The following is an 11,754-nucleotide window of genomic DNA, read 5'->3' on the forward strand; positions in this document are numbered from 1 at the left end:
CCACCCAGTGTTCTTGCCTGGAGAATCCCAGGGATGGGGGAGCCTGGTGGGCTGCCATCTCTGGGGTCGCACAGAGTCGGACACGACTGAAGCAACCTACCAGCAGCAGCAGCAGCAGCAGCAGTTACTCCCCGAGCTCACACCCTCAGCACTGTCACTCAAGAAAAACTTGAGTAGTCTTCCTCAGTTCAGTTCAGTTCAGTTCAGTCGCTCAGTCGTGTCCAACTCTTTGCGACCCCATGAATCGCAGCACGCCAGGCCTCTCTGTCACCAACTCCCGGAGTTCACTCAAACTTGTGCCCATCGAGTCGGTGATGCCATCCAGCCATCTCATCTTCTGTCGTCCCCTTCTCCTCCTGCCCCCAATCCCTCCCAGCATCAGAGTCTTTTCCAATAAGTCAACTCTTCACACGAGGTGGCCAAAGTACTGGAGTTTCAGCTTTAGCATCATTCCTTCCAAAGAAAACCCAGGACTGATCTCCTTCAGAATGGACTGGTTGGATCTCCTTGCAGTCCAAGGGACTCTCAAGAGTCTTCCTAGCCATACCTAAATGCTTTATAGGTCAGGAAGATAGTCTCATTAATTTTCATTTCTCCTGACTTCCTGGAATAGCCCAGTAAGATGCTGGAACAGAGAGAGGATTATGGAAACATGGTTTCTCCTCTGAAGAATTCAATAGCAAAGTAATCTCTCTTGGTTGTTCATGGTCTCATCTGGTTATGTTCTCATCCTGAATCCACAGACAGTAAGTGTTGGAAAGGACTTTAAGATGTCTTGGTCCCAGTTCCTTATTTCACAGATGAAGAAACTACAGTCTAGAGAGGGATCCTTGTTACAGAGACTTGCGAATGGCAAAGCCAGAATTTTCCTCTGGTTTCCTTGGGAACCACTGCATTGTACTTCTCTCACTCTGCACCACCAACCATTATATTTCATGTTGTGTTGGGTTATAGGTCATAGTGTGGGTATAAAAGGAGGAAAAGGTGCGGACAGAATCATCTTCAGAAATAGAAGTGCATCTGTGTCTGGGTGAGCACAAGGGTGGCTGCAGACACTTTTGTTCCAAGATTCCTTTGTGGTTTACACACTGCCATTCTAAAGTCCTTGGGAAATTTGCTGTGAACATTTCTAAAGAAACTGTGAACCAGCTCACTGATTTTATCTTCTGCATCAAAGCAAGAGTAGTGCAACATAATTTACTTTCAGACAAATAAGTCCCCATGCAAATCATCTTTTATTTTAATCTAATGTAGATTGCACCTATTCTCATGTGATCAATTTTCCCCCTTTGCCTGTTGCTTATATTTACCCTCAATTTTTTAAATGAAACAAGCATTAGTTTTCTTTTTTGTACTTTGAAACCATTTTTTTTCTAGAACAAAGCATCTATTCAGAAAAGTGAAAAAATAAAATGTGCAATTTAATGAATAACTACTAAGCATACTACCTTCGGAGAAGGCAATGGCACCCCACTCCAGTACTCTTGCTTGGAAAATCCCATAGACAGAGGAGCCTGTTAGGCTGCAATCCATGGGGTCGCTAAGAGTCGAACACGACTGAGCGACTTGACTTTCACTTTTCACTTTCATGCATTGGAGAAGGAAATGGCAGCCCACTCCAGTGTTCTTGCCTGGAGAATCCCAGGGACGGGGGAGCCTGGTGGGCTACCATCTATGGGGTCGCACAGAGTCAGACATGACTGAAGTGACTTAGCATACTACCTTACTCCCACAATTACCACAGGTCCAGAAGTCAAACATTGTCAGCACACAGACAGCTTTCTGCTCTGTATTTCTTTCCTGATCCCAACTCTTCTTCCCCTTTATACAGAAGCATCGTACTAAATTTTGTGACATTCATTTGGGTTTTATGGTCTGTTTCTATTCTTTTGGTCATTATTAAGAAATCACAACATGTGTACTTCATTTATCAAAGTTTCAAGTTACATATACATTTTCTGTCTGCCTAGACAATCTATTTTAGGTTGACAGTTTCATTCAGTACTCTAAAGATATAAGATGTAATCCCACTGTATCATAACTTTTATTGTGGATCTTGAGACACCACCTGTCAGTCTAACAGTTGCTTTTTAGAAAAAAAGTCAGTCTCTTTCCCCTGGTTGTTTTCAAGATTTTTATTATAATATGTCAACTAAAGAGCCTCTTGATGAAAGTGAAATAGGAGAGTGAAAAGGTTGGCTTAAAACTCAACATTGAGAAAACTAAGATCATGGCATCTAGTCCCATCACTTCATGGCAAATAGATGGGGAAACAGTGGAAACAGTGACAAACTTTATTTTTTGGGGCTCCAAAATTACTGCAGTTGGTGATTGCAGCCATGAAATTAAAAGATGCTTGCTCCTTGGAAGAGAAGTTATGACCAACCTAGACAGCATATTAAAAAAAGAGACATTATTTTGCCAACAGAGGTCCGTCTAGTCAAAGCTATGGTTTTCCCAGTAGTCATGTACAGATGTGAGAGTTGGGCTATAAAGAAAGCTGAATGCCGAAGAATTGATGCTTTTGAACTGTGGTATTGGAAAAGACTCTTGAGAGTCCCTTGGACAGGAAGGAGATCCAACCAGTCCATCCTTAAGGAGATCAGTCCTAGGTGTTCATTGGAGGGACTGATGTTGAAGCTGAAACTCCAATACCTTGGCCACCTGATGCGAAGAGCTGACTCATTTGAAAAGACAGTGATGCTGGGAAAGATTGAGGGCAGGAGGAGAAGGGGATGACAGAGGATGAGATGGTCGGATGGTATCACCAACTTGATGGACATGGGTTTGGGTGGACTCCAGGAGTTGGTGATGGATAGGGAGGCCTGGCATGCTGCGTTTCATGGGGTTGCAAAGAGTTGGACACGACTGAGCGACTGAACTGAACTGAACTGAACTGAATAGTAATCCCAATCACCTTAAACAAAGTTCAGTTATTGAGGTTTTTCTGGACCATTGGAGTGATTTGAAGGGGGGGCATAATCTGGGTGAAAGCTGGTTTACTTCTGCTTTACCTGTATTCCAAGAATGCAAACCTTGGGGATTTCACCTTACTAAGGAAAAATCTGATAAAATGTCTTTTACCAGATTTCTCACTTTCAGACTCTGGAAGTTGAGACATGAAAACGAAAATATAAATCTGAGAGAACAGCATACACTCTCAAAGTAAAAGCAAGTTCTAACCTTTGCTTTTCTCCTTTGATTCTGGTTCTTTAAATTTAATCTAGTAATTTCTTCTTTATTTTCACCATTTAATCTTTTAAATTAATAATTTTAGGCATTTCATTAAGCATTTTTGGTTATTTCGGTGTGGGAGTTAGTTTGAAAAATCTGGACTGCCATAACTGAAAAATAGAACACTCGTATATATTTTCACAATCAAATCCTCAAGTTGAAAATCTATTCCCTAACAATATGAGAGATAGAAAGCCTAGAGATATTTAAAAAAAGTAAGTAACTATGGTAAATCTTAAATAAAATTGACACACTGGTGTAAGCAGAGTTGTGGCAAGTGAATTCTCCTGCATAATGCTAGTCCTGTTAAAAAGTGGAACAGTTCTTCCCAAAAGCAACATGGCCACGCAGAGTGTCATTAGAGTCTTTAAAAGATTTTTCCCACATGTTGAAATATTTACATGAAATCAAAATGCTGGAAATAACCCCAACCAGTCAACATGAGTGGAATGCTTTAACAAGTTATTCTAGATTGACATTCAGCCTTTTGTATAGGCATTAAAAGGGATAATTATTATGACTATGTAAAAAATAGAACATTTATAATATAATATTAATGCCAATAGAAGAACATTAAGTAATACGTTTGCTATATAAAGTAAGTATATATCTGGAAGGTAAAGAGCAAAAAATTCACAGATAATATCTATTTCACTGGAATAGGAGCAAAAGGTAATTTTTTTCCTTAAAAATTCTTTGTACTTGTTACATAGTTTTCTCAAGAGTAAAACCAGGGATTTCAAAATTTAAACTAGCAACTGTCATGGTAATAATTTTTTCCAAACAATTTCAGTATGAAATTTAATCATATTAAAAATAAAAAAGGAAAAAGGAAGGCAGAGAGCTGTTTGAACTTATAACTCAGAATCTGCAACCGGTCCAAAACCATTTCAGCCTCTTTCTTCTGTGATCCCCTATGTAGCTCACAAAAACAACTTTGGCTTCCTATAAGCTTCAAATTTGTTTATTAAAATGAGACAGTAAATAGAAAATTTGGATCTTTATCTTTATCATCAGACTTTGATTCAGTTCTCAATGGATGAGGTTCAGAGAAGACATGTTTCTATCATTTGAAAATAATTTTCATTTGTTCTTTCACTCTCTTAGAGCATATAGTGTAAATATATAGTTATACATAATCATTCATTTTTAGTTTAAGCTGTTTTGTGCTTTAAAAAGTTTTTTTCCCTAAACTATGTTTTTCCCCGAATTTCTCATTGTTTGACTAAAGTGCTAATCCTCCTTCAATTTTAATTTTCAAAGTCACTTTCTCCAAGTGGCATTATCTGAATTCTTCAATAAAAATTAGGACCCATGTACCTATATTTGAATAGTACTCCATTTCTAGCATAAATTATGGTGCATGACTACATATTTATTTGTCATCTGTCTCCAATATCAAATCTGCCAAAAGGAAGGAACCACTTCTGCTTGATTTATACTATGTAAATGTATTATTTAATATATTAAATATTATGTACTTATGTATGATAAACAAGTCTCTGTTTAGGTTTTTTCCTAATTCACAGTTCTACCTTAATATTCTATATTTTGGTTGTGAAGTTCTTTCATTTTGTTGCAATGATGGTGACTTTATGAAGAGAAGAGATGACTTTTGTGTTCAAATATAATGATTAGAGGAACAAAATCATAAAATTTTGCTTTCTTTTTTTTGCCCAGGAGAATTCAATGATTCTGCTGCATCTGAGATGTTCATATTTCACAATGGAGGTGTACAAATTTTATGCAAATACCCTGATACTGTTCGACAATTTAAAATGCAGTTGCTGAAAGGGGATAATGTACTCTGTGATCTCACTAAGACTAAAGGAAATGAAGACACAGTATCCATCAGGAATCTGAATGTCTGTAAATTTCAGTTATCCAATAATAGTGTCTCTTTTTTTCTATATAATTTGGACAGTTCTTATGCCAGCTATTACATCTGCAAATTGTCAATTTTTGATCCTCCTCCTTTTCAAGTAGATATTCTAAGCAGAGAATATTTGAATATTTATGGTAAGATACTGTTTTCATCTTCTAGACTTAAGAGTATATATGCATTTTAACATTTTTCTCACTTGTGAAAACAGTTAAACAAACAAGTATCATATAAACTGCTGAGTTAGAAATAGGTCATATTGTCTTTAAAACAGACATGCTGTTGAAAATCAGGAAAAAAATTAGAACAAATGTCAAAACCCATGGCTTAAGAGCTATTACCTCTATTCACCTAAAGTTTAAGGTTTGGGTTTTTTGTTGGGGTGTGTGGAATTAAGTGAGATGATTGAAAACAATAGTTTTCTACAGTACTTTTCTTACTGTTTTGCAAGAACATAGACAGCAAAGTCTTTTCCATTAACCACATTTGTAGACATATATGTACATGAGGTCTTTTTGGTTTTATTTTTGGATCCTTGCTATCATACTGAGATGATATTATTTATTTACTATTTACTGCATTTCATGGTTGTACTGAATAGAAACTTTATTTGATTAAATAGCTCTTTTAAATTTAGTAAATGAACTTATAATTCAGCAGTGAAAGGGGAGATTTGATTCTGAGACTTTTTCCTTGTCTAACTAATCTTTTTTTTCAACCCAGAATCAGAGCTTTGTTGCCAGCTGAAGTTCTGGTTACCCATAGGATGTGCAGCTTTTGTTACAGTCTGCGTTTTTGGATGTGTCCTTATGTATTGGCTTACAAAAAAGGTGAGCAACGTCGATCTTTTCTTGCACTAGCTTTACTGGGGGATATCAGTAGTTCTTTACTCATCAGAGTATGTATTGCTTTTTCCAGAATAATTTGATTGACAGACAGATAATGTCTTTTCTTTAAGATGTGCCTATTAATTAAACTACTAACTTGGAACAGAAGCTTATTTACTTTATAGCCACTTCATTCCAAGAAGAGTTCAGTGGCTTCCAGAGAGATATGTCATTATTATTATTCCAAAATGCTAAGGGAAAGGGGCCATGGAAAGACCAAAAGGGAAAAGGAAGTTTAAAAGATTTTTTAAAAAGATGCTTCCGGCTTTAAAAAATATTATTCCATGTGGACTGCAAATTTGATTCTAAGTTTACAAAGTCAGGGCAGATGAAACAGTTATAAGCTTTCCTCAACTTGTCAATTAAGAAATAATCAGTGAGAAAGTCTTGGAAGATGCCATCAGTAGTTGAGAAAGAAACTGCCAGTTTTTTTACATGGTAAGTTATTAGGACTCTTTGCTTTTAAAGAAAATCACTGAAAAGCTATGCAGAAAGATAAAAGAACGATAATGAAAGTCTCTCTGTGCTGGCGAATATTCTTTTTAATCTATCACAAAATGGGTTCTCAAAGAAATTATACCATTCTGAGTATTATGCAAGGATGTTAGCACCTTCAAGCACATCCACAGTGTGATCATTGGCCATACAGTATGTGTATTTGTTTCCAGAAAGGAATTTGGAAAGAGAGACAAAGAAGGAAGAGAGTAAGATAAGTCCTGTGGTCTTAAGTCTATGGCGGAAGGAAAAGTAAAGGCATAAATGAGAAAAGATACCGAGCAGAAAGCCTTTTATTTAAAGTCCTTTACACATATGGTTCCCCTTGAAAGTGAAAGTCACTCAGTTGTGTCCAACTCTTTGCGACCCCATGGACTACACAGTCCATGGAATTCTCCAGGCCAGAATACTGGAGTGGGTAGCCTTTCCCTTCTCCAGGGGATCTTCCCAACCCAGGGATTGAATCCAGGTCTTCCAAATTGCAAGCGGATTCTTTACCAGCTGAGCTACAAGGGAAGCCCAGGAATACTGGAGTGGGTAGCCTATCCCTTCTCCAGTGAATCTTCCTGACCCAGAAATCAAACTGGGGTCTCCTGCATTGCAGGCAGATTTTTTACCAACTGAGCTATCAGGGAATCCCAAAGTCAAGAGCCTAAGTCTCATTTAATACTTTGTCACATACTGCTTCAACAAAGAATAGAAATCAGTAACACACACACACACACACACACACAAGAATGGAGATGGGGACGAGGAGAAGACAAACCACGTTTCTGACTTTTCTTGCAGAAGTATCCCACCAGCGTGCATGACCCTAACAGTGAATATATGTTCATGGCAGCGGTGAACACTGCTAAAAAGCCTGCACCCACAGGTACAGTGACACACGGGGATTTGGGAAGGGAAGAGTGTTCTTTACATGAAGCCTATAATTTTAATTTTTTATTTGAAAAGAAGGGAAGATGTCTTTAAGACAGAATTTTAGTATTTTCTGTAAAATGCCAAAGTTTCATTTTCACTGAATTGATGCTTTGTCTCATTCATTGAAAATAAACAATATGGTAGAGCTCAAAGTTTGCAGTAGGAGCCAAGTTTACAATAGAGGTTGGGTCAAACTCCATGGAAAATGTAGAATTGGTGCTCAATCTTGAAACATAAAGAAGAGTTTAGAAGGGGTATATGTTTCCCTGTGTGTGTGTATGTGTGTGTGTATATATGTGTGTGTTTATAAGAGGCAGAGGAAAGGAGAAGTTTTGTTGAATGGGCTTGGCACGTAAAGAACTTTTAAAGAATTTATGCTATATTTCTGTTACAGATGTGACCCGTAATTTGGAACTCCCTGGCACCCAGGCATGAACCACCTTGGCCAGTTCTCTACAACTTGAAGGGCAAGATTCTCTGTTTCCTGGACCACAGAGAGTCTGACTTGATTTGACTACATACATCTTCTGCTAGAGTTTTGTTCAGTCTGGACCACTGACTACGTCAGTCAATAGGGATTTCAACAGACTGCCTTAGTACTGTTGAGTTCTCTTAAAACAAATACCCTCTTGCAACTAGCTTTATAGAAAGCCCAGCTCATGTGTGCTCGACAAACAGACCTCACTGGGATGGAATCCCTGTTTTCACATCTGCTTATAGCAAAGCACCAGCCAGGAGAACAAACACATCTACAAAAATGTTTTAAAGATGTCAGGGGTACCAAATCTGCAAAGCAAATGGGCAGCTGAGAGCCAGAGTCTATCTGCATTTCACTACAGACTACCTTTTCTTTCTGTAGGAATGACCATTCCTTTCATAATCAGGCAGTAGAGGAAGATGCTTGAAAACTGTAGTTATTTTATTTCTGAGGTGTGGATGTGTAACAATAACATACTGATACGTTTGTACACAGCACTCTTTTCCAACTTCTTAACCCCAGTTGACCACTGCCCCAACAATTTAGATGCTTTCTTCTGCCCTCAATTTTCCTTTTAAAAATGCTTCTACCTAACTACTTGACAGGCATACAGAGTTGGGAGCTACTGTCTACATTTTTTCCTTCCGCTGCTCAGTTACATATATGTAGTTGCAGTCTAGTGAATATAACTTGCCTGTATTCTCCCTAAATAAGCATAATTTTTGCTCCAGAGAGATATCTTATTTTCCCAAATTTCCCAAAATTTTCCAGATGTCCTTATAATGTATTCTATGAAAAAGATTTACTTTGCCTTCAGTTTACTTTCCAAATGGTTTACTTTGCTGACATGTTGACATCAGCGGTAGGAAGCACAGCTCAGAATCAAAAGTGACTTCATTTTTTGACACTTTTTTCTACTATTTTTATATTTTCACGGTGCTATTAATTACAAACCAGCCTGTTTTTGGATATCATGCTAAAATTTTGAACAAACTAAGAAAACCATCTTTCTTTGTCAAGCATTGTCCTGGAAGGTAAAGCCCATGATCCATTCAGCAGAAGGCTACAGTTCTTAGAGGTCACTGCCAAGCTTCAGCCATGATGCCGCTGTTCTTTACAGGTTGAAGTGGCCCCCATCAGCCTGGAGCAGCTATCCAGACCTGGATGGAATTCCCAGAATTGGGAGACTCTACTGAGCCAGGACAACCAGGTGGTCTTCCCCCTGGGGCTGAAGCCACCCTGGGAACCAGAGTGGGTCTGCTTGACTTTTCCTCCAGGATCTGTGATGAAACACAGATGTGTCAGGAAAACATCTGTATGATCCCCCCCTCCTAGTAACCATTCAGCCTGGAAACTGGCCCTGGCTCTTCAAGACAGTCTTCCTTTGCCTTCAGTTTGGCTGTAGAGATTCTTAAGTACATATAACATGTGATTATTCTTAGCTGAAATATTTTCTTCACTTCCTGTCTGCATGCCCAAGGCTTCTGAAGCAGCCAATGTGTATGTGACATTTTCAATTTAGGTAAAAAGGGATTATTTAGTAGTTTTAGAATGTGTAGTTGCCTGCTTATCGTTACTTTAAAAACGAGACCTGAGATGTCATTATGCATACTTATATTATTTTAAGCATGTGTGATGCTGGATATGTACAGTACAGTACTGAATGTGTAATTTGAATCAAGTACGATGTTCTACTGAGTTGGACAACCTGGCTGGCTTTGCAGAGGTGTTCCCAGAATTGTTTGTGGCTTTCTGCGTGGGGTGTCAAGTGGGGAGGACAGCCCTCAGGTGGTCCACTTCTCCTGGTTGTCTGAGTTGTACTCTGAAACACCTGCATCCTTAGCCCTGTATGTTTCAAAGGGAATTATTAAAGGATACAATTTCTGTGAAATAAAAGCTGGTTTTAAGAGGAGCTAATTATGAAATAGATTTTAGTAGTATTAGGAAGCTGAAGAATAAACATTTGATACTCAGCAACTGAAAATATCTGTTTTCTTGGAGGAGGAAAATGATTCCTGTAGCCAGCATGTGCAAATCTGACCTCGTTCTTAAAGATTGTCGTACAGCTTGGAACAGTTGTTCTTTCTGTTCTCATTTTTTTTTTAATTGAGGCCATCACAAACATATAGTTGGAAGGCCACCAAAATGCCCTAATAGGGCATTAGTTCTAAGTTTTTGACCTAATAGCCTATCACCTCCAACTGGTATGTATTTCCTGTAACAAACAAGCCCCTTTTCTCCATAAACACAATACTATCGTCAACATCAGAAAATTTGCATGGTTACATTGCTGCCCCTAATTCTCAGACCACATTCAAGTTTTTCCAGATATCCTTATAATATATTCTATGCAAAAGATTCTATCCAGAATCTCCCTTTGCATTTAGTCGTCACACCTTTGTTGCGAACTCTGGTCCGGACAGTTCCTCAGCCTTGATTTCTATGGCCTTGGCTCTTTCGAAGATTATAAGCAGATATTCTGTAGAAGGTCCTTTGATTTGGCTCAGTCTGGTGTTTCTTCATAATTAAAATCAGCTTTTATTGACCTTTAGCCAAAATAACATGGAAGCGATGCTGCTGCTGCTGCTAAGTCGCTTCAGTCGTGGCCGACTGTGTGCGACCCCATAGATGGCAGCCCACCAGGCTCCCCTGTCCCTGGTATTCTCCAGGCAAGAGCACTGGAATGAGTTGCCATTGCCTTCTCTGGGAAGCGATGCTACTTTCTTTTAATTGCATCTTGTCAGGTGGTTCGAAATCTCAACTTGTTATGTTACTGACAACAGGCATTTTGATCCCTTGACTAAGCTGGTATCTGTCAAGCTTCTCCTCTGTAAAGTTAACTCTTTTCCTGTTTATAGTGACAGTTTATAGGGAGGTACTTTCAAGTTTTGTGAATCATCTGTTCCTCATTGAATTTAGTCATTTGTCCATCTATTTAATATATATGTATGATTTCCTGTTTTATTCAGTGGCAAACATCTATTACTATCTTTAGTCTGTTTTGATGCTTGAATTGTCCCATCCTTGGCCAGTGGGCGCCTACTCAAACTGGCTCTGGTGTCTTTCAACCAGGTCTCCATCATCTTCTCAGCACTTCCTTGCTTTCTGGCAGAACAAGATCCCCCAGGCTCAGCTCGTGTTTTCCACAGTGCTGAAATCAGTTGTTTCCCCACGGATCCCTGATCTCTTTAAGTGGACAATGGTTTTTAGAAGCCAAGATTTAAGCATTAGTGAGTGTTCATTCCTATTGGGATTTCCTTGCTCCAGGATCCTTACTGGACAGAAATGGGACACACATACCCACATATACACAAATGTAGATGTAAATATGTGTGTGTGTATATATGTGTGTGTATGTGTGTAGATACAAATTGGACATGCTAAGTCGCTTCAATCATGTCTGACTCTTTGCAACCCTATGGACTGTAGCCCACCAGGCTCCTCTGACCATGGGATTCTCCAACCCTGGAGTGGGTTACCATGCCCTCCTCCAGGGGATCATCCTGACCCAGGGATCGAACCCATGTCTCTTACGTCTCCTGCATGAGCAGGCGCATTCTTTACAACTAGCACCACCTAGGAAGCCTGGATGCAAATATACATGCATACATAACATGTATACCTAGGTCTGGATATAAATATGTGTGTGTATATATATACACATTATATGCGTACATACACACATTTACAATTGTGTTTATTTCTATACCCACATCTGCTGTTTTGAAATTCATGAGTTCACACCTATGCCTTTGATTCTAATGCAACACAACAAAGTTCATTCTAGATTTATTCCTTTCTATTATTTGTTCCTCTTATGACATTGAGAAATATGACTCTTATTATCTTTAATATGT

The 11,754-nt window shown here is 38.7% G+C and overlaps 1 protein-coding gene across 1 annotated transcript in view; it reads left to right on the plus strand.

Moving 5' to 3' along the window:
* ICOS (inducible T-cell co-stimulator) overlaps positions 1-10,474 on the plus strand; it is a 26,171-nt gene extending 15,697 nt beyond the window's left edge. The window contains exons 2-5 of the mRNA XM_010861022.1: positions 4,915-5,253; positions 5,840-5,946; positions 7,288-7,372; positions 7,814-10,474. Of these exons, the coding sequence (XP_010859324.1) occupies positions 4,915-5,253; positions 5,840-5,946; positions 7,288-7,372; positions 7,814-7,854 (572 nt within the window). The 3' untranslated portion in view covers positions 7,855-10,474. The remainder of the gene's footprint in view (positions 1-4,914; positions 5,254-5,839; positions 5,947-7,287; positions 7,373-7,813) is intronic.
* The last annotated feature ends 1,280 nt before the right edge of the window (positions 10,475-11,754 follow it).

Source organism: Bison bison, unplaced genomic scaffold (genome assembly GCF_000754665.1).
Source record: "Bison bison bison isolate TAMUID 2011002044 unplaced genomic scaffold, Bison_UMD1.0 scf7180017864471, whole genome shotgun sequence".
NCBI lineage: Eukaryota > Metazoa > Chordata > Mammalia > Artiodactyla > Bovidae > Bison > Bison bison.